The sequence below is a fragment of the Phalangium opilio genome, unplaced genomic scaffold (genome assembly GCF_054372755.1).
Source record: "Phalangium opilio isolate 3A_F unplaced genomic scaffold, DU_Popi_V2 ptg000041l_1, whole genome shotgun sequence".
In the NCBI taxonomy this organism is placed as follows: Eukaryota; Metazoa; Arthropoda; class Arachnida; order Opiliones; family Phalangiidae; genus Phalangium; species Phalangium opilio.
This window is the reverse complement of record NW_028324165.1, coordinates 4,054,629-4,076,629: the sequence shown is the minus strand read 5'-3', so window position 1 is coordinate 4,076,629 and position 22,001 is coordinate 4,054,629. Positions and strand designations below refer to the sequence as shown.

The following is a 22,001-nucleotide window of genomic DNA, read 5'->3' as shown; positions in this document are numbered from 1 at the left end:
TGAGACGAGACGATAGTGTTTACACTGCAAACCAGTTGTGAATGTAGCTTTCAGAATATAGGGTAAACAGCTGAAGCGTAGACTTCATTTCCTGTTCTTTTCCCCATTGACTGATTTCCATGTGTCCAAGATTTATCCTTATTGGATGTGAAATGTCGTCTGCTTTACTGTACATTCGCTATGTTTGGAATACTGCTTCAATATTTCGTAAATTTTTACTTCAAAGAAGTGAAATAATTCCATATCTAGGTAAATACGTTTGTAGTAGTAGACCTCTTGACACGGAGAGGTAATATTTTGGTTTTCCCAACTTGTTTACAGTTTATGCTTGCAATAACTTTTAAGTATAGGCAGATCATAAAGTAATATTTGAAATTATATTTTATTAATCTTCCATATTAGTTTACTGGTTCATTTCATTTGCACGAATGACACTGTAAAACGTTTTTAAACGATAATTTTCGATTTAAATAACGAGGCCAGGGAGTATATTTGACAAGATGAACAAGTTTAAAGGGATATTTAAGGCGAAAGTACTTATTGACTAGCCTTAACTATTGAAAGCAATCTCCTAGTCTAGTTATATTTAAACACTGTCATCTTAAATTGGCTTTATTTAGAACAATAATCGAATCCAATTTAATCTTGGAAACTGCATACTTAAACATTATGATATTTTGATAATTCTTCTAAAATGTCTCGTTGATAAATAGCTAGAAAATGTTTCACCATCACTTGAACAATTCTTGTACGTCATGGGTTTTTAAATTTTATGCCTTTTTTTGTGACTGCCGTAACTATTAAGTGTAGACAGATCGTGAAGTATTATTTGAAATATTATATTAATATTATTCTTACGAAATTAAATTGGAATTTTTTTTCTCCAAGATTATGACAATACGACGACGTGGCGAAAGTTATGTCTGGAAGTTTATGTCTGCTTTTGGTTTGTACTGAGCGTGCCTAATACTGCGGCTGGCCATCCAAAGTTAAATAACCCAAGTATATTTGGCGCTGCGCCTTAAGATGTTTGCTACTCTGCTGAAATTAGTGGAAGATCGTATTGAAATTATAAACACCCTGGTTCATTAGGGGGCCGCATTTCTATATTCCCTGGCAACTCTGGTTGTAATGTACGGACCAATGAGGATGTTTCAATTACCCCGCCATTTTTAGTGAATGGATGACGTCATGATTAAGGCGCTGTTTTGCAACGTATTATACCACGCATCGCTTGTCAATTTGATTAGCGTTATTTACAGAAAATAATTCAGAACATAATTTTACCACGTGACAGTTCATTATATTGGAAGATACATGAATTTACAAAAAGTGCGAGTTAATCACATTTCAATCAAGTCAAAAACAATATAATTATTATTAAGAATGTGCATAATGTCCATTAGTATATAATTCTGCTCACGCAGTGCAAAGGACTTGTAGTATTACCCTACTATCATTTAGTTGTTTCCCCCCTATAAAATGATTAGGGGAAATCGTATTTGTTTTAGTGCATTAAATTGCAATGCATGAATGCTCCACTTTATTTATTTCCTTTAATATTCTACCTTTAGAAGCTCCGTGATTCGGACGTGGCGCGTGAAAGACGCATTGCAACTTCGTGTCCTTCGGGCATTGCATCGTCTCATTACAGAGTTTCATCCTGTCCTCTGGACATGCTGCGTTAGAGTACATCATAATTAAAACAAGTTGAGAAATCCAAAATATCCCCTCTCCGAGTCTAGACCTAATCTGTCTTTATCCGTTCCCGAGAATGAATCAAGTTATATGTTAAAATTTGTTGTAGCCACACCTTTATAAATAATTGTTTAGATTCCAGTTCGATATACTTACTATGAGTTCTAGCAATACGGCGGGAGTGAAGCTTTACCACCATCAGAATGAGAAAGACCCACCTGAACAGCATTTTCTATGTGATGTAAAACATTGAATAATTGTAAGTCTACAAACTAAAGTAAATATTCAAAACACCAAAAATTAATTATAGAACTACGTTGGCTATTAAAAGATGGACATTCACTTCAATCCCCATTTGTTTTTTCCCAACATAATCGGACAACCGATTACATCCCCATTGTTCAACGATATCTCGAAAAGAAAAGTTAGCGAAACACCACACGTTTGTATTCCTGATTTTCTTAAAAGCGATCGTCTTGTTAAGTTCTAGAGACAATTCAGTAATAACTCTCGAGACATTGAAGTTCAAAAGATATTTACAAAGTTTTTGTCTATGATTTTCTAAAATATGAATTCCGCTTCAAGCCGAGTCTTATGGTTGTACTTACCAGCCAAGTGAAGCGATGACAATGAACAGTTTCGGCGAACGTTTGTCGTTGGTTAGTTGACGAGGAACTTGTACAGTTGGCAAGGCAATGGCTCCTTCATAAGACCAGTCAAGCGTTTTTATCAGATTTTTTTAATTAAACATGGGAAGGGGAAAGTATGGTTTAAAGGAACAGTGACGATGGATAATGTTTCAAAACTGACCTAAAATTTCTCCTTTATTAAACTCAACTGATGGGTAGGAATAACTTCATTTTTAAGACTGCAATCATCTTGAATAAACGGAAAAGATCGAAAACCTCAGTTTTTCAAACCTTAGGTTGTTGCTACGGGATGATGAAGCAGCATTGAATATTCACTCGAAACTCTTTCACGATCCCTTTAACGACTCTGGTACATAACGAGTTTTTAATTTGTTTATACCCAAAACGTAGATCGCAAAAACATGTCAAGTGAACATCAAAACATAATAGATCTGCTCGTATTGTTTACGAGATGAATTTTTTTTTAAATAATACGAAATTTATGCAAATGTCTGGAATATTAAACGCTTTCAGTACGTGAACCAAACTCCCCTTAGACTGTAGTTGTCCAGACAATAAGGCGATTCAACGTTGTTGTATTATTCGTATATTTCTTCGAAACGCCCAAACGAGATTTGTTCTTGATTTTTGGGACACTCTTGTATAACTTCCCTTGACCAATCAGACTCCAGAAGTCACTAAACTCGGTAAGCTTTTCTCTTTAAAAATCATATTTAATTATAAATTTTAATCTAAATTAGATTTAAATTCGGTATGGAGGTGATTGAAATGTTCAAAATAAATTAAGTCAAAATTGGTCCAGATTACGAAAGAAATAACCCGAATTATTATGGCAAGCAATGTCTGTCTGTCAGACCCCAAGTGACCGCGTTCGCAGTTTACAAATCGGAGCAAACGTGTTCGCCATTTCCGAACTGCTTTCACAGTCACGGAAATGGCTCCTCTCACACCACCATCTTCTGGTCTTTGTCCATCCCACACGGACACCAGTCTGTACATACTGGCTTCTAATCACGACCATCTACTGGTCTTCCGTCTATTCCACATAGACACCAATCTGTCTCATTGGCTTCTACTCCATTATCATCGTTTGGGTTTAGGATATACGCGGCGATCAGCTAGGGTTACGAGAAACGTCTAGCCTCCCAAAGGTGGGATCGCCACCAAAGGTTTTCGCAATTGCGCTTTTTCCTTACTATTATAATGGAAACGAATCGTATATATACCCCAAAATTTGAAGAAAGCGGGCAAGAGGGGTACCATTCACTTTAAACGTCAATATTAGCAAAGTTTGAGATGATAATAGGTATAACTTTATTTTAAACGATTTAACTATTATTAATGTTAATTATTGAAGATTAAAATCATTAAAAATAATTATATTTATTTAAATATTAAAGATAATCTTGTTTCTCAACTCAAAATTAATACGGAAAGAGTTAAAAAGCAGTCTATGTTTTTACCTCTCCGAGTGACGTATGTCACGGAGAGGTTCTAATTTCAACGTGTCTGTCTGTCTGTGTGTCTGTCTGTGTGTCTGTCTGTCTGTGTGTCTGTGTGTGTGTCTGTCTGTTGTTATTGACTTACACCCCAGGGGACCGCGTTCGCAGTTTTCAAATCGGAGCAAACGTTTACCCAAATTCCGGACCGCATTTACAGTTCCCGGAAATTTGGATTCCACTTACCATAGCTATTATCCATTACCTGTCTAACAGCACCATCCTCTGGCCATTTGTCCATCTCATATGGACACCAGTCTTTACCCACTGGCTTCTATAGTCCACCATCATTTTGGATCTTTTTCCATGCCACATGGACTCCAGTCTGTACACACTGGCTTCTACACACCACCATTTTCTGGTCTTTGTCCATTACACTTGGACACCAGTCTGTACACACTGGCTTCTACACAACACCATCTTCTGGTCTTTGTCCATCCCACATGGACACCAGTCTGTACACACTGGTTTCTACACACTACCATCTTCTGGTCATTGTTTTTGTCCATCCCACATGGACACCAGTCTGCACACCTGGCTTCTACTCCATCATCATCCTTAAGGTTAAGACATACGCGGCGATCGACCAGGGTTACGAGAAACGTCCGGCCTCCCTAAGGTGGGGCTTCCACCAAAGGTTCACGCAATTGCGCTGTTCTTATCCATAACTGCGATTCGAAACCCTTATATACTACCTATTTGATTAAGGCGAAGCAACCGGCGTATGCTTCATTTCAAACGCCAATATTAGTCAAGTCTCTCAAGAATGTTTAATTGTTCTTTTTTAAAACGATGTAACGTTCAATAAGGCGAATAACTAACGAAGAAAATATTAAATATTAATTATATTTATTTTAATATTTAAGATAAACTTGTTTCTCAATTCAAAATTAATACGGAAAGAGTTAAAAAGCAGTCTATGTTATTGTCTGTGTGTGTCCGTCCGTTATTACACTAGTGCCGCAGTGCGCTGCGTTAGAAGTTCGTTTTGTTTTGATGTGTAAAGAAATCCTACAGAACCATAATATTCCCTTTATCCTTAATATAAAGTGAATATGATGAAATATTTTTCGTAATTATGATGCATTTAGTGCTTTTGTAGCTTTAAAGCTCTGTTTCATTTTGATATTCCAAATATTCTTTTTAATATTATTATTTGAAATGGCTGTTTATATATTACTTAAGCTATACTACATCTGTATATAGAATAATCCTTGGTTTAGTAATTTCATGAAGAAAGCTAAGATCTAGATTCCGGCGGGTATATCTAGTATTACTTGCAATAAGCTTATGAAATATAGAGTAAATAATTGAGGCCTGAGGTGAAGTAAACTTTGGGTTTTGATTTTCGTGTCTGAAATGAAGAGACATCAACGGTTCAGAGTGAGCCGAATGTTAAATACACTCTTAAATAATCGGGTTAAGATTTTATAATAGAAGAAAAGATCATGGTGGCAATTAGATTAGTAGGGCTAAGCTACAGAGTTTTTATTCTCTTTATGGTGCGCATTGACTATCAGTGCGTCTAGCTACAATTTAGCTTTTGTATTATTTAACGTTAACACTCATGTTGGCAAACTAAGAATATTGTTGAGGTGAGACGAGACGATAGTGTTTACACTGCTAACCAGTTGTGAATGTAGCTATCAGAATATAGGGTAAACAGCTGAAGCGTAGACTTCATTTCCTGTTCTTTTTGCCATTAACTGATTTCCATGTGTCCAAGATTTATCCTTATTGGATGTAAAATGTCGTCTGCTTTACGGTATATTCGCTATGCTTGGAATACTGCTTCAATATTTCGTAAATTTTTACTTCAAAAAAGAGAAATAATTCCATATCTAGGTAAATAACTTTGTAGTAGTAGACCTCTTCACTCGGAGAGGTAATATTTTGGTTTTCCCAACTTGTTGTCTGTGTGTGTCCGTCCATTGTTACACTAGTGCGTCGCGTTAGCAGTTAGCCTTGTGTTGATGTGTTAAGAAATCGTACAGAACCTTAATATTCCCTTTTCCATAATATAAAGTGAATATGTGGAAGTATTTTTCGTAATTATGTTGCATTTAGTACTTTTGTAGCTTTAAAGCTCTGTTTCATTTTGATATTCCAAAGATTTTTTTTAATATTGTGTTTTGAAATGGCTGCTTATATATTACTTAAGCTATACTACATCTGCATATAGAATAATCCCTGGTTTAGTGATTTCATGAAGAAAACTAAGGCCTAGACTCCAGCGGGTATATTAAGTATCATCCGCAATAGGCTTAGTGAAACAAAGAGTAAATAATTGAGGCCTGAGGTGAAGTAAACTTGTGGCTTTGATTTTCGTGTCTGAAATGAAGAGACATCAACGGTTAAGAGTGAGCCGAAAGTTAAATACACTATTAAATAATCAGGTTAAGATATTATAATAGAAGAAAAGATCATGGTGGCAATTAGAATAGTAAAAGGGCTAATGGTGAACGGGTAGTAGCTACAGACTTTTTTCTCTTTATGGTGCGCATTGACTATTAGTGCGTCTAGCTACAATTTAGCTTTGGTGTTATTTAACATTAACATTCATGTTGGCAAACTAAGAATATTGTTGAGGTGAGACGAGACGATAGTGTTTACACTGCAAACCAGTTGTGAATGTAGCTATCGAATATACGGTAAACAGCTGAAGCGTAGACTTCATTTCCTGATCTTTTCCCCATTGACTGATTTCCATGTGCCCAAGATTTATCCTTATTGGATGTAAAATGTCGTCTGCTTTACTGTATTATTCGCTATGCTTGGAATACTGCTTCAATATTTCGTAAATTTTTACTTCAAAAAAGAGAAATAATTCCATTTCTAGATAAATAAGTTTGTAGTAGTAAACCTCTTGACTCGGAGAGGTAATATTTTGGTTTTCCCAACTTGTTGTAGATAAATCCAAGGAAAAACATAACACTGAAGATAAAAGAGGTCCAGACCATCACATAAAAATTCTTACTAGAGAAAAAATCTTAAAATGTGATCATGGTGAATTTTTGAGCACAAATGAGAGTAATTTGATCAAACATGAACGCAATCACAGTGGTGAAAAATCTTTTAAATGTGATCAGTGTCAACATGTCAGCACTCGGAAGTGTCGCCTGATCGCGCATAAACGCATTCATAGTGGTGAAAAACCTTTCCAATGTGATCAGTGTGATTTTAGGTGCGCTGTCAGGAGTCGTTTTATCAGACATCAACGCGTTCACAGTGTAGAAAAACCATTCCAATGTGATCAGTGTGACTTCACTACCAAGTGGAAGTACGTAATGATCACACATCAACGCCATCACAGTGGAGAAAAACCTTTCCAATGTGATCAGTGTGACTACGCATGCGCGTGGAAGTCTATATTGATCACACGTCAAAGCGTTCACAGTGGAGAAAAACCTTTCCATTGTGATCAGTGTGATTTTAGGTGCGGTCTCAAGGGTAATTTTATCAGACATCAACGCGTTCACAGGGGAGAAAAACCTTTCCAATGTGATCAGTGTGACTACGCTAGCGCGCAGAAGTCCGGATTGATCACACATCAACGCGTTCACTGTGGAGAAAAATCTTTCCAATGTGATCAGTGTGACTACGCTAGCGCGCAGAAGTCCGGATTGATCACACATCAGCGTGTTCACTGTGTAGAAAAACCTTTCCAATGTGATCAGTGTGATTTTGGTTGCGCTGTCAAAAGTAGTTTTATCAGACATCAACGCGTTCACAGTGATGAAAAGCGCTTCAAATGTTATCAGTGTGAATATTCCTGCACTCTCAAGACTAGTTTAATCATACATCAACGCATTCACAGTGGTGAAAAACCCTTCAAATGTGATAAGTGTGACTATTCCAGCGTACAGAAGCCTAGTTTGACCAAACATCAACGCGTACACAATGGAGAAAACCCTTTCCAATGTGATCAGTGTGATTTTAGGTGCGCTGTCAGGAGTAGTTTTATCAGACATCAACGCGTTCACAGTGATGAAAAACGCTTCAAATGTAATCGGTGTGAATATTCCAGTAATCACAAGAATAGTTTAATCATACATCAACGCATTCACAATGGTGAAAAACCCTTCAAATGTAATCTGTGCGACTATTCCAGCGTACAGAAGCCTAGTTTGACCATACATCAACAACGCGTATACAATGGTGGGAAACTCTTCAAATGCCATCAGTAAGACTTTAGGTGCACTGGCAAGAGTACTTTCATCAGGCATCAACGCGTTCAAAGTTGGGGGAAAGCCCTTTAAATGTGCTCATTGTGACTTTACTAGCGCATGAAAGTTCGTTTTGATCACACATAATACCCTTCATAATAGAGAAAACCCTTCAGACGTGACTGTTGTGAATTTGCCAGTAAATATAAGAGTTTTTTTATCAGACATGTCCGCATTCACAGCGGTGAAATACCGTTGAAATTTGATTGCACGACAGACATACATTCACGGTGGAGAAAAACCCTTCAAATGTGATCGTTCTAAATATTCAAAATTTTTCAAAATGAAGGTATCAAGTAGTAATAGTGGAATGTCCATTATTCATTATACGTTAATACTGCTTTTTGAAATAATGTAAATATTTTACTTAATATGCTGATTTTACTGTAAGATAATTTTAATTGTTTGAGTTTCTCATTTGTAGAAAGAAAATTTTCTTCAAGAATTAAACATTTAATGAATATTAAAATTCATTAATCGTGTTTAAATTAAATCAATTTTCAGAAGGTAATCTCAATTGAAGTAAGTTACCTTACCTTGGAACATTCTGAAAAATATAGTCAATTCATGGGGCAACATCATACTCCGCTATTTCTTTCATATGAGCTGAAATGAATCATATAACCCTTGCTACTGTTGAGAATGGAAGATCTATATATGTTGAAACGTCTTCAATATTATGTTTTTGGGTCTTCGGGAGCCTTTTGAATATATTAGAGCCCCTTAAGGGACCTTGTATTAGACATATCAAAAAGATATCTAGAAACAGAGTGCCGTGAGAAGTCTTGTGTTAGACATATCACTAGATATCTAGAAAAACAACGCCCTAAGAGAAGCCAAAAAAGTAGGTTATTAAGCAAAGAGCATTTCTCAGAAGTCTTAGAAGTAGAGCGCCCCATCTCAGGGGTCCGACATTCCCAAAAAACGTACGAGATTTTGCCAATGATTACGAGAAATATTTCGTGATTTTGCCAATGATTACGAGAAATATTTCGTGATTTTGCCAATGATTAATGAGAAAGATTTCGTGATTTTGCCAAAGATTTCGTGATTTCACGATTTCACAAAGATTAAGCAGGAATGAAGCTGAGACCACCTAATATGGCTACCAGAACAGCGGTAAGACTTGGGAGGGTGTCACGTACTACTATCTCATTGCTACTATAACCAGGCGGCACCTAAGGTTTATGCCGTCCCACCGTCTCCCCCCAGTTCGAATAGGGCGAACGGGAGCGTGGGAAATAAGGCGGTGGCACAGGGCAAATGACCAGTTTAAAAATTGCCTGGACCAGTTTAAAAATTAAATCGGAGGGGGTTCAGTTAAATTCAATTGGTATGCCCTACCCTAGTTGCAATTAAGGAGATGTGGATCATTCAAAAGAGGAGTTCAATTAGAATCTATGTGCCTAATTTGAAGGATATTGACCGTTTTCATGATTTTTCCCCGCAAAAACCCGTATTTTAATTAATAATTTCGATTATTTTTGATTAGAGTAAGTCATTTCATGAGGTATATTTAATTGAGAAAATATGGATTGATTTAATTGAGAAAACATGGATTGATTTAATTGAGAAAATATGGATTGATTTAACTGAGAAAATATGGATTGATTTAATTGAGAAAATATGAATTGATTTAATTGAGAAAATATGGATTGATTTAATTGGGAAATATATACTTTTACATAGCTTATCCGTAAAATTATTAGTTTGCTCTGAAAATGGTTATAGGTATTTTTTGTGGTTTAAGTCTTGAAGAATCTCTGATATTTTGCCGACATGCTACTGCTAGAACAACACTGATCATCAAGATCATTCTTCCGTCTGAGGGGTGACGACTGACGGACCTGACGGCGGCTAGGAAAAGGTTAAAGCTATCTGCTAGAAGTTATCCTGTTTAGTTCTATTTATTTATTTATTTATTTGTTGTTTGGTACATAAAGTCATAGGTTGACTTTTGGAGACCGCCTTGTACTACAAATGGTTATAATTATCACAGGTATTGCATATAAAAGTAAGAAATATATACATTTGGTTATAGTTATCACAGTAAATGGTATATAAAGTAAAAATACACAGAGAAGAAAAAAAAAAAATAATAAAAAAAAAAATAAAAAAAATAAAAAAATAAAATAAAACACAGCCTTGAAACAATTATTGGCTAAATAACAGTAGCTTTTAATAGTTGGTAGGAACTAATAGTAATTTGTGTTGGTATTTTGGGTGTAATGTAATATAAGGGCCTTTCGAAAACAAGACTTATCTTTAAGGGATACTAAATCTGCTGGGAGATCATTCCATAGGTTTATAATGCTGCGTGTAAAATGGTTTTGACGGACGGTTGTTGTAGCACGTGGTTTAGACAATTTATGAGGATGACCGCGCGTACTAGTATACACTGAAGACGTGAAAAATGTATCGAAGTGCAGATCTAGTTTGTTATTAAAAAAGTCATGAAGAAGACACAAGTCATTTATCTGGTGTCTTTGATGGATGGGGTTGATGGTTAGTTTAGATAATCTGTCGGCGGCTGGTAGTTTTTCTAATAGTGGTGATAATTTTGTAAACCGATTTTGGGCCTTCTGCAACGATGACATTACATTTTTTCCAGAAGGGGTCCAAATAGATGAGCAGTAGTCAATATGGGGTAAAGCTAAAGCATTGTATATAGTACGTAACAGAGTCGGTGAGCGTCGTAGGAAGTTACGCCTAACCAGGCCAGTGATGCTATGGAGTTTTTTGCAAATTTTATTAGTGTGGGTAGTAAATTTAAGGTCAGTGTCGATATGCACTCCAAGGTCACGTTCTGATAAAGTGGTAGATAGCGGTCGACCGTACAGGTAGTAGGTGAATTTTGGGTTCGAATGACCCAGATGAAGGACAGTGCATTTGTCCACATTAAATTTGAGACCGTGGTTTTCAGCCCAATGCTCCACCGAATTGAGGTCAGCTTGTAGTAGGTGTGAGTCTGAGATAGTACGTATTTTAAGGGATAGTTTCGTATCGTCAGCGAAAAGTAACACTTGGGCAGATTGCACTACTTGAGGAAGCGAATTGATAAGAATGTTAAATAATAAGGGTCCGAGAATTGATCCTTGGCACTGTGACTTGTAGTGAATTCCTTTGTTGTTCCTCCTTTAAAGGCATTAATGTAAGTTTATTGATTATTAAAATTAGTATCCATATTCAAAAGTGGAAACGTTTACTCACGAAGACACGAAAGTGAGGAATTATAAACGATAAACGTCATATTAGCCCTTATTGTTGAGAATTTATATTAAACTGAGGGGAAACCCCATAATATTTTGAAGCAAAATGTCACTATTTTACCCCTAAAACTTTAAATTTCACTACTCTTAGTGTATTTTAATGATTATTTAGATTAATTTAAACGTATAGTAGTAAAAATTACGTTCTACGAACGTTTATTGGAGTTTTTGTCTATTTAAATTTTACCTCTTAATTTTGTACTGGAACTCACTATTTTACCGAAACGACAAAGCCAAAAGTAATTTTGAATGTAAAGCCATAACCCACTTGATCACGCTGGCTGCACGCGCTATAGAAGCCCGCTCAATCGACCCTAAAAATGAGAATAACATAGGTTCGGTCTAAAATTCAAACCCGTCTGGATGGTAGAGAAATCCTTCAATTTCTCTACTATGTGATGATTTTTATTTTTTATAAAAAAAACTATTATAGCTGAAGACTTTAAATTTTACAGGATAATATCAAACCTTTCAATACACGTCTCATTAAAAATTCAAGAGATTTGAACCAGTAGATGCACTAATATTGTCAAAAACGTTGAAAAAACTGGTCCCCTCCCATAGACGACCATGTTAAAACCAGACGGGTTTGAAAGTTTAGACCGAACCTATGTGACGCGCCGTATTCGCGAGTTAACATGTAAAAAAATCGTTTGGACGGGCTTCTAGAGCGCGTGCAGCCAGCGTGCGTGATCAAGTGGGCTATGGTAAAGCAGACGACGCATTGAAAGATTTCTACTATTTGGAGTTTGAGGTAATTCAGTAAAAGTTGGGCAAAAGCGCATTTAGTTTAAAATAGTGTTTCCCGGAATAGTGTTCATAACTTCATATCATCCCTAACTGGTAAGTAAGAATGACACTTAAGTCTTTGTTTGGGCAAATTGAAATTATAGTAAAATAGTATTTCCCAGAAAAGCCTTCAGAACTTCATATAAGCCCTGACTAGTAAGTGACGCAAAATCTTTGTTTATGGCGATATTTTTATTATTAATAAAATGTTTCGGATGTCATTTATTTATTTATTTATTTATTTGTTGTTTGGTACATAAAGTCATAGGTTAACTTTTGGAGACCGCCTTGTACTACAAATGGTTATAATTATCACAGGTATTGCATATAAAAGTAAGAAATATTTACATTTGGTTATAGTTATCACAGTAAATGGTATATAAAGTAAAAATACACAGAGAAGAAAAAAAAAAATAAAATAAAAAAAAATAAAATAAAACACAGCCTTGAAACAATTATTGGCTAAATAACAGTAGCTTTTAATAGTTGGTAGGAACTAATAGTAATTTGTGTTGGTATTTTGGGTGTAATGTAATATAAGGGCCTTTCGAAAACAAGACTTATCTTTAAGGGATACTAAATCTGCTGGGAGATCATTCCATAGGTTTATAATGCTGCGTGTAAAATGGTTTTGACGGACGGTTGTTGTAGCACGTGGTTTAGACAATTTATGAGGATGACCGCGCGTACTAGTATACACTGAAGACGTGAAAAATGTATCGAAGTGCAGATCTAGTTTGTTATTAAAAAAGTCATGAAGAAGACACAAGTCATTTATCTGGTGTCTTTGATGGATGGGGTTGATGGTTAGTTTAGATAATCTGTCGGCGGCTGGTAGTTTTTCTAATAGTGGTGATAATTTTGTAAACCGATTTTGGGCCTTCTGCAACGATGTCATTACATTTTTTCCAGAAGGGGTCCAAATAGATGAGCAGTAGTCAATATGGGGTAAAGCTAAAGCATTGTATATAGTACGTAACAGAGTCGGTGAGCGTCGTAGGAAGTTACGCCTAACCAGGCCAGTGATGCTGTGGAGTTTTTTGCAAATTTTATTAGTGTGGGTAGTAAATTTAAGGTCAGTGTCGATATGCACTCCAAGGTCACGTTCTGATAAAGTGGTAGATAGCGGTCGACCGTACAGGTAGTAGGTGAATTTTGGGTTCGAATGACCCAGATGAAGGACAGTGCATTTGTCCACATTAAATTTGAGACCGTGGTTTTCAGCCCAATGCTCCACCGAATTGAGGTCAGCTTGTAGTAGGTGTGAGTCTGAGATAGTACGTATTTTAAGGGATAGTTTCGTATCGTCAGCGAAAAGTAACACTTGGGCAGATTGCACTACTTGAGGAAGCGAATTGATAAGAATGTTAAATAATAAGGGTCCGAGAATTGATCCTTGGGGGACACCTTTTGCCACTGACGCCCAGTCAGACACTATCCCATTAAGGACAACTCGTTGGGTACGGTGGGTAAGATAGTCCTTCATCCAGTTTAAGGCTTGACCAGTTATGCCAGCCAAGTTTAACGCTTCTAAAAGTTTGGCATGAGGTATTGAGTCAAAGGCCTTGGCTAGGTCTAGATATAGCACATCAACATAGTAACCCTCATCTAACCATTCAGTCCATTTATCAGTGGCTTGGAGAAGGTTAGTGGTGCATGACCTTTTCTTCAGGAAGCCATGTTGGGCTGTAGTAAAAAAGTTGGTTTGTTCTAGATGGGATATAATTTGACGTTGAACAAGAGTTTCACAAATTTTGGCAACAACGTTTATGGAGCTGATAGGTCGATAGTTGTTAGGGAGTACTTTAGGTCCTTTTTTGTGTATCGGTGTTAAATTTGCCTGTTTCCATTGATTTGGGAGAAGTCCAATTGCAAATGACTGAGAGATTAATGTATAAATTGGGGAACACAGTTGAGTAGCAAGACTGCGCAAGATATAGGGGTGAAGACCATCGGAACCGGGGGATTTGTTCGTTGGAAGACTTTTTAGGATGGCATGGATATCTTGCTCAGTACAAGTAAAATCTTGAAGGCCAGGCATAGGTAACGGTGAATATGATGGCGCATTTGGATCAGCAACAGTGGAGGAAAAGTAGTTGTTCAGCAGTGTTGCATTGTCATAGGTATTGGTGGCAAAGGTACCATCTTGCCGCTGAAGTTGAACAATAGGAAAACGGGTTTTACGCCGTTTGTTGACATAGGCATAAAAAGCTTTTGGGTTGTGAGAGATTTGTTGTAGTAGGGTATTTTCTAGACGTCTGTGCTGATTCCTTAAGTGGTTAGTCAAACCATTTCTCATTTTTCTGTAATGATCGTATCTTTCCGAAATGACAGCCTGAGATGCAAATGTCTTCATTGCTTTTATGTAAGAACGCCATGCTTGCACTTTTAAGGTTCTGGATCTGATTAAACGTGGGGATAATTTGGGCTTGCCACCTAGCGTGCGAAGAGGTGTAAGTGATTCTTGATAATTGTAGAGAAGATTGTGAAATAGTTCCCATGATGCGTTTATATTGACAAAAGGTGTAGGGAGCAGGATAGTCCATTGGATCGAGTGTAATTGATTTGCAAGAGATGCAAGGTCACATTTAAAATAGTTTCGCAGTCGACGACGAAAGTAAGGTAATGAAGATAACTTTAGCGTAAATTTGATAGTAGCATGATCGCTGTTGCCTATCGGGGCAAGGGTTGATACATCGGTAATTAGGTATGGCTCACTACTTAAAATGAGATCGAGTATACTATCATTGCTCTCCAGACCTCCGTGTCTTGTAATATCAGTGACAAATTGAGTTAACGCTTGAGTTTGTACAAAGGTCAGGAACTGTCTCGCGGAAATGGTCGCACCTGCTAGAGGTATAAGGCTTAACCAGTCTAACTTAGGATAATTAAAGTCACCAAGGAGGATTAATGGGCAGTTTTCTTTCTCACGGAAATCGAGTAATGCTGACATATAGTTTTGTATTGCTAGGTGATTGTCAAAAGTCGGAGACCGGTAGGCGACACTGATTAATAGTCTTTCGTGTGGTAAGGTAAGTAAGACAGTTAAGTAGTCAAGACCGACATAGAATGAAGTGTGAGGCAGAGGGTGATAATCTTGTGGATCGATTTGACGCGAAGGGTATTTATCTTGTATTAAAAGAGCCACACCCCCTCCATTTGAGATAGGACGGTCAGAACGATAGACAATGTATCCAGGATAGTAAGGGTTAATTGAATCATCTGCTTCTGTCCACCAGGTTTCCGTTAATGCCACAAGTAATGGGGAATATGAATTTAGGGATTGTTGAAGATCGGTGATTTTAAAAACGCTATTAACACTGCGAACATTTGTTGACAAGCATACTTGAGTAGTAGATCGATTTGAATCAGTTGACTGCGAATGAGGGGCAGGCGGTAAGGTTGGTAAGAGTTTTAGATATGATGAAGGAGAAGGTAGGAATTCCAGTGCAGATGGGTTTAGTTTTGACGAAGCAATTAATTTAGGAGTAGCAATAGCAGTTGTAGAAAGTGGTAATGGGAATACTAATTTGATGGGTGGAAGGGTTGTTGGGCTGGGTTAGGATAGGATGTGTGGTGATGAGAAAAAGCAGGGAAAAGAGGTGGTAAATGTGATAAGGAAACGGGTGGAAAAGGCTGAGTGGGAAAAGGGGTGGGTAGAAGTGGTTGAGAATCGTGTCGTAAGGAGCAGTTCGGTGTCACAGTGGTGTTTGAGTGAACTATTTTACCCTGACGGACGAATATATTGGTTTCACCAGCTGCTTTACGCATTTTGAGTTCTTGGATTAATTGGCGATGGTATTGTCTTTGTTGGTGGGAGCGATCAGGAGTGACAGGGTAGGAGAAACCTGAATCTTGACAGCGACGAAGGGAAGACGCTTCGCGAACAAAGTACTGGCGATCAGAGACCGAACGGAATCTTAGTCTGAGTGGTCGCGGGAGAGTAGCATCTTGATGAAATTGGCCTATCCGGTCAAAACACACGTTATTGCAATCAGCTAGGGAGAAGTCAAGTTGTTGAAGTAAGTTATTAATAAAAGATTGGTCAGAAGATTCAGAGTTTATATCAGGAACCTTGAAGATTAGGGCGTTGTATTTACGATAGTCTACACTATAAGTGTCTTTGGTCTGGCCGTGAGAGTTTTCAAATGTTCTTGAACCGGAGATGTTAGTGTATTGCCTCGGAGAAACATTTGACTGGGAGGGGTCGTTAATTGTAGAGGAAGTTGAGGCTCGAGGGCCAGCCTGCTCAAGTGTTGATAAACGTTTGTGAATGTCAGATAACTTTGAGGTGGTTTTGTCAATATTGTTAGTTAACTCTGAGGTGGTTTTGTCAAAATTGTCAGTTAAATCGATTAATTGGCAGGGAATGTTGTGTGATCCTAAGGCCTCGAGGCGAGTAGCGTGAGAGGCAGAGTTAGACTTAAAAGTATCAATTGATTGTTGCAGCTTACGGAGATCAACACTTTGCAGAATATCAGAGTGGGTTTTCAATTGAGTTTGTAGCGAAGCAAGAGAGACCTGAAGAGAGAACATATCGTTCAGTAAGACAGGAACCGATTTGGATGTTTGAAGATTTTCAGTTTCCAATTGCGTGATCTTAGAGATAGCTAATGAAATGGTGGAGATTAGCTTAGGACCAGTGCTGACACAAGAGGAGCACATAAAGGCAAAACAGTCTGACGGGTGGGTTACGTGGGCTTTGTAGAGTGCATCGTTGATGTTGTTACAGGTTGCGTGACACCAGGTGTTGCAAATATCACAAATGAGGGCTTTTTGATTTTTACGTACGGTCTGTGTGCAACTGGTGCAAATTTTGTCGGCGGGAAGGTTATTGTCAGGTACTTGGAGAGAGTTTATTGGCATAGTGAGAGTATTATCTGGTAAAGCATTTGCAATGGTGCTCTGAGCGTTTCCAGAGGGAGGTTGCTGTGATGAGGGTGGAGTTACTGAATGAGTTATGGGTGAAGCATTGAAGTTTGTAGAATTTGCCCGTATGTTGTCCACTTTGGCTTTGAGGTCGGATATTTCATTAAGAAGAGGAGAATTTGGCGTCTCAGTGGGAGTCTTTCTTGTAGGCTGAGGACTTTGTGAGTTAGGCTGGGTGTCTGAACATCGGCCACGAACCATGTTTTACAGTTGAAAAAAGATGAACTTGGAAGATTAGCAAAAGTTTGACCAAGGCTTAACACGCGTATTTATGATACGGCCACCGCCGCCTTCATAAGCTGCCTTGGAATCCAAGGCTTGGATGACGCGCACACATGATGGCCGAGGCTTAGCCGCTTAGCTAACTTAAACTTCTCCTAACTTAATTATAACGCCGTAATTAAGCTCAAAAATATAAAGCACGTAATAAAAAAACTGTTCACAGATATTTTTCGTTTTATTTATGACATAAATTTCATGTTGAATACTATCGCGACTTTGTTGAGTACGGAGCTGGTTCCTCGTTCACTATTATAGGGCTAAGTTTTTTACTCCTAAGTCTTCTTTCGAGGTGAATATTTATCCTTAGCGCACAACTTTCAGGCACAAATCACTTAAGAATTTAATTTAAACCGATTTTTAGTTCAAAATGTGTTCGCGGACCGATAAAATAGGTGAAAGCGGCGAAACGTTTCAGCCTAAAATTTAACAGTTTTCGACGGAAAATGAAAACACCAATTTTGGGGACACACGTATATTTTATGTCATCTCGGACATATTTCAGTATAGCTCCTGGTAGCAGGTCACTTTTGTTTTTACGATTATTTTATGAAAAATGGGATGAAAAAAATTATGGTGCAAAAATTTTTCGGCGCAAATGATTATTTAAAAATTTGCAAGAGTTTAAAACTTTGGCTTACGAGAATGCTTAGAGCTCCGTGTTGCCTGCTACTACTGTGCCAACTTCAATTCATAGACTTAATCCCCCTGCAGATGGAAAATGGCTTATCACTAGGTTGGGTTAGGTTAGGTTAGGTAAGGTTATTTTCGTCTGTATTGATCTTAATTCCTGGCTCCTGTACGTGTTTGGTCCTTCTCTACTTATTATTGCTTTTGTTGCGGACGGTATGCATCTCCAAGCCTTTGCGTAAGCCAAATTTTTAAACACTCATAACTTTCTAAATAATTGTTTGCACCGAAAAAGTTTTGCACCATAATTTTTGTCAACCAACTTTACATAAAACAAACATAAAAACAAAAGAGACCTGCTACCAGAAGCTATTCTATAAAATTGCCGAGAAATGATTAATGAATCTATATCTTTTTAATAAAACAGAGCACACGACTCATATGACTTGAATCCCTAATTTAGTTTCGAAAGTTACCGATAGATGGCGTTTTATACGGCTACCCCCAGAAAATAGCGCTGTCTGCTCGTTGCCCCTTCCGCGTCGACCTCCCATTGAATTGTATATCTACCCTTTTAACATATCTATGGATGTTATCTCAACTATTTTAATTATCTACTGCTTCATTTTAGCAGACGACGCGTCCTGGTCAATGGTCATGGTTCAATTTACTTATTCCAGACCAGGGGGGGTGGCTGGCTGGCCCAATGTCCAGTTTTAAAAAATCCTTATTTCCCACCCTGTACTCCCAAGGACTAGTTTAAAAAATATCCTTATTTCCCAGACTGATTGACGGCGGTGAGGAAAAAGTTAAAGCTGTCTGCTAGACGTTCCCTTTTTTTTGGCGTTTGTACTTTGTAGTGATTAGTGAATTCCTTTGTTACGGTAACGGTTCCTCCTTTAAAGGCTTTAATGTATTTTTATTGATTATTAATAAGAGTATCTATATACAAGAAAAGCTCTTAATAAAAGTTGAAGCTTTTTCTCTTTTTAACGCCAAAAACAGAACGGTGTGAGTAACTGTGAAAGAAGAACGTTCATTTAAATCTTAGTTTATGTCCATACTTTTTATTATTATTAAAATGTTACGTATATTATCTTAACAGGGAAACTGTACAAAGAGTGATGGAATTTGATAAAGAATGTGGTGTTATGGTCGAACGTTTAAGCTGGTAAGTGATGAATATAATGCAACTTGGATCATGTTAAACAGGCATAACGGATCCAAACCTATTGAAATTTGAAACTATTATACCTTGAAAAGAAATAGATCTTTCTTGCTGTTTAAAAAATTAAAAATACTAGCAGAATAAATAATTTATACGAAGCTAGTTGTAGTTGTATACACCTAAAAATAAATTCATTCAAAATTTACAACGGCCTTACGAGTTTCTAAACCGGGCTTTCACGAATGAGGGGTGATCTTATTGGTTCGCTTAGAAATGCGCAGAGGCAGAATTTTAGTGTCAGAATGTTTTCAGCCAATGAAAAAATGTCACCTTTGAGTTTGTATTTCTGTTCACTAGATGGCGCTTGCTTTATTTTCAATCTGCCCCTTAACAGGCGGATATATATGGCCAGCTTGTTTATTTTATTTTTAGGTCTATTCAGAAAATGTGCTTGAGAAAATCCCTAGTCTTGTAGTATTGATTGTCACAATTTGTTTGAACTAGTTAAGCTTTGCCATGTTTTCTTAGCTTTGATAGTGAAAGCTACAATGCGTGGGGAAACTTTTCTTGTTATTTGTTAGTTTTTATACACCTTAAGTTCGAAGAATTATTTTATTTTAGGGATGATTTACAATCTCAACAACTCTCTTTTCAAAATTCTGAAATGAGTTTAGTAAATCTTCAAAGGTTGGCGATTAAAGAGGTATTTTGCGCAGTTATTGGAATATTCCTTGTTTTAGGCAAACTGAGTTAAGTTATTGAAACTTTGTTTTTAGGAAATGAAAGATGAGGAAGATTGTAACTATGATCACTTGAGCAAAGATGATCTAATCAATGAAGTAAAAGCTAGAGATGATCGAATTAGTAAACTGGAAGCTAAGGTATTTTCAAAGCATATAGGGTTTCTTTTTAGCAGAGATATGAGAAAATTTAAATGGACAGTTGTTGAATCAGGTGTGCCTTAAAATAGAACCAAAATCTATCAGTGGGTTAATTAATTAAGGTTATTGGTGAAAACACCTATCAGGATTGGCACAAAGCTAAGGGGATTGGTAACACGCCCTTCGTTTCTTTATTAACAAAGAAACCCGACGAGGGCCTTTGTTGCTGATCCCCTTCTTGCGTTTCCCTTTTTCTTGCTTGCCCCTTTAAAATACGTTTAGCCAAAGAAACTCCGAAGATTGTTCTGTAATCGAATCTCATTTTGTTTAGTGTAATGTTTTAATTTCAAAAATGGCAAAAGAGAGAGTGAAAACAACGTTAACGATAAATAAGCAAATAGACGAAATTGAAAGACTTAATAGGGTCAATAAAGAGTTGGAATGGAGAGTCAAAGATCTGATGGTATGCAAGATCCTTCACTTTCATACTCGATTGGAAAGAGAATTACTTTAAGAATGAAAGTTATTGTTAATTGTTTAAAAAATAGGAGAAAAGTGGAATACTTCAATTTCCTAACGATGAATTAGTGAAAACTGAACCCGTTGAAAATGATTTGGAAATTAATGGCCAGGAGTTATCCCTTCCTATTTTTATGCACAGTGTCCGAGGCATTCTGGATAAAGAAGATATTATTCAAGAATCACCTGTTTTTGAACCTCAATATGAGGAGGAGGTTTACAAAACAAACGCAGAAATTGAAATTACCTCAAAAAAATATGAAAATATTGGGTTTATAACGCGAAATATGAATCCGTGTCTTGTCCCTAAACCGAAATACAGTGACAGTGCGCCTTCACCAAAAATTAAGGTCGAAAACCAATTCGAAATGACTCCTGACACGAACACGGAGAGTGATTCGCCACGAGAACCTCTTGAAAACAATATTAACATTAACGACTCTTTTCTTGAATCGCAAAGTGTCTCGACAGAGGGGGACACTGGGGATATTACAACTCAATCGAAGAAATTTCGTGTTCCTGAATTGAATATTGAAGTCAAAAAAAATTTGGATTTTTCTCTTGACACAAATGTCGAAAGCGATTCATTAGAAGGATCCCCGGAAAACGATCTTGATGATAGCCAATTCGAAATCTCCTTGACATGTGCAAAGGAAACTGATAATTGTCAACACCAAACTATGGAACTGTTTGTTGATCCGAGCTCATTGAGTGTGCCAGTGTGTGTTCCTAAAGTAGAACGTAACCCAATTGAACTATCAGAATTGACCTCCGTCCCTATGGAAAGCGATTTACGCGAAGTTCCAATTGCAGTTCAACATAATAGTTCCGAGTCCAAGTCGGAGACATTAGAAGATGTCGCTCCAAAGATTCCAGAAGGTAAAACCTCATCGCCTCGTTCGGAAATTGCAGGTAAGTCATTTTAAGTTTTTATAGTCTTGAGTACCTAGATTGAGAAGTCGTATTTCTAAGGAACTTATTCCGACTTCTCGGTATAAAGTCTAATAACGTATTCCATTTGAATGCTCTGAGATCGCTCTCGATTTGCTTAATAAAATCCGAATGTATTTTTTTCCCCAATCTTTCAAAAATCGCGAATGCAGTGTTCAGTTTTAGGATCTAATTCCGCTTTAAACTTAGATGAAAACTAATCTTGGGTTATATTAATTCAAAATCTATAACACCACATTAAAACGCCAAGCAGGAAAAAAATCTTCAACTGTTATTAGTGTTTCTTTGGGAAGCACACGGGAAATTAATTTGGACAAACAACAAGCCATTAACAAATGGGGGGAAAAACCCTTGTTCGTGATCAATGTGCCTTAGGAAGAACGCTCTAGATTTGGGAAAAGCATAGGCGAATACAATGGATTTGAAGGCTACAGAGCCGAGTAAAATGTCCTTTATATCCTATTTGAAACATATTTAAATGTGTTGGACAAAACGTTCACACTTTAATGTTAT

General features: G+C 37.1%; 2 protein-coding genes across 7 annotated transcripts in view; both read left to right on the top strand.

Moving 5' to 3' along the window:
• Nucleotides 1-720: 720 nt before the first annotated feature.
• LOC149679451 (uncharacterized) lies at nucleotides 721-8,774 on the top strand. The gene is made up of 2 exons (XM_089835665.1): nucleotides 721-748; nucleotides 6,758-8,774. The coding sequence occupies exons 1-2, from the start codon at nucleotides 721-723 to the stop codon at nucleotides 8,032-8,034; spliced, it is 1,305 nt and encodes a 434-aa protein (XP_089691791.1). The 3' UTR covers nucleotides 8,035-8,774.
• Nucleotides 8,775-11,723: 2,949 nt separating this feature from the next.
• Nucleotides 11,724-22,001, top strand: part of LOC149679449 (uncharacterized) — a 30,617-nt gene continuing 20,339 nt past the window's right edge. For 4 of the 6 annotated variants that reach the window (XR_016365775.1, XR_016365776.1, XM_089835227.1 and 1 more), the window contains exons 1-6: nucleotides 16,015-16,153; nucleotides 19,075-19,140; nucleotides 19,759-19,840; nucleotides 19,914-20,018; nucleotides 20,350-20,481; nucleotides 20,567-21,449. Coding sequence is in view for 4 of the 6 variants with exons in the window: in XM_089835227.1 (XP_089691353.1) it covers nucleotides 19,094-19,140; nucleotides 19,759-19,840; nucleotides 19,914-20,018; nucleotides 20,350-20,481; nucleotides 20,567-21,449 (1,249 nt within the window). In the remaining 2 variants the exon portion in view is untranslated. Of the gene's footprint in view, nucleotides 12,288-12,393; nucleotides 12,465-16,014; nucleotides 16,154-19,074; nucleotides 19,141-19,758; nucleotides 19,841-19,913; nucleotides 20,019-20,349; nucleotides 20,482-20,566; nucleotides 21,450-22,001 lie in introns of those variants that run through there. The other 2 variants (XM_089835226.1, XM_089835225.1) reach the window with 2 other exon arrangements.

Coding starts and splice junctions, on each gene's coding strand:
- LOC149679451 (XM_089835665.1), top strand. CDS start 721: ATGTTTCACCATCACTTGAACAATTCTT. Junction 749..6,757: donor CCATCACTTGAACAATTCTT/GTACGTCATGGG, acceptor AACTTGTTGTAG/ATAAATCCAAGGAAAAACAT.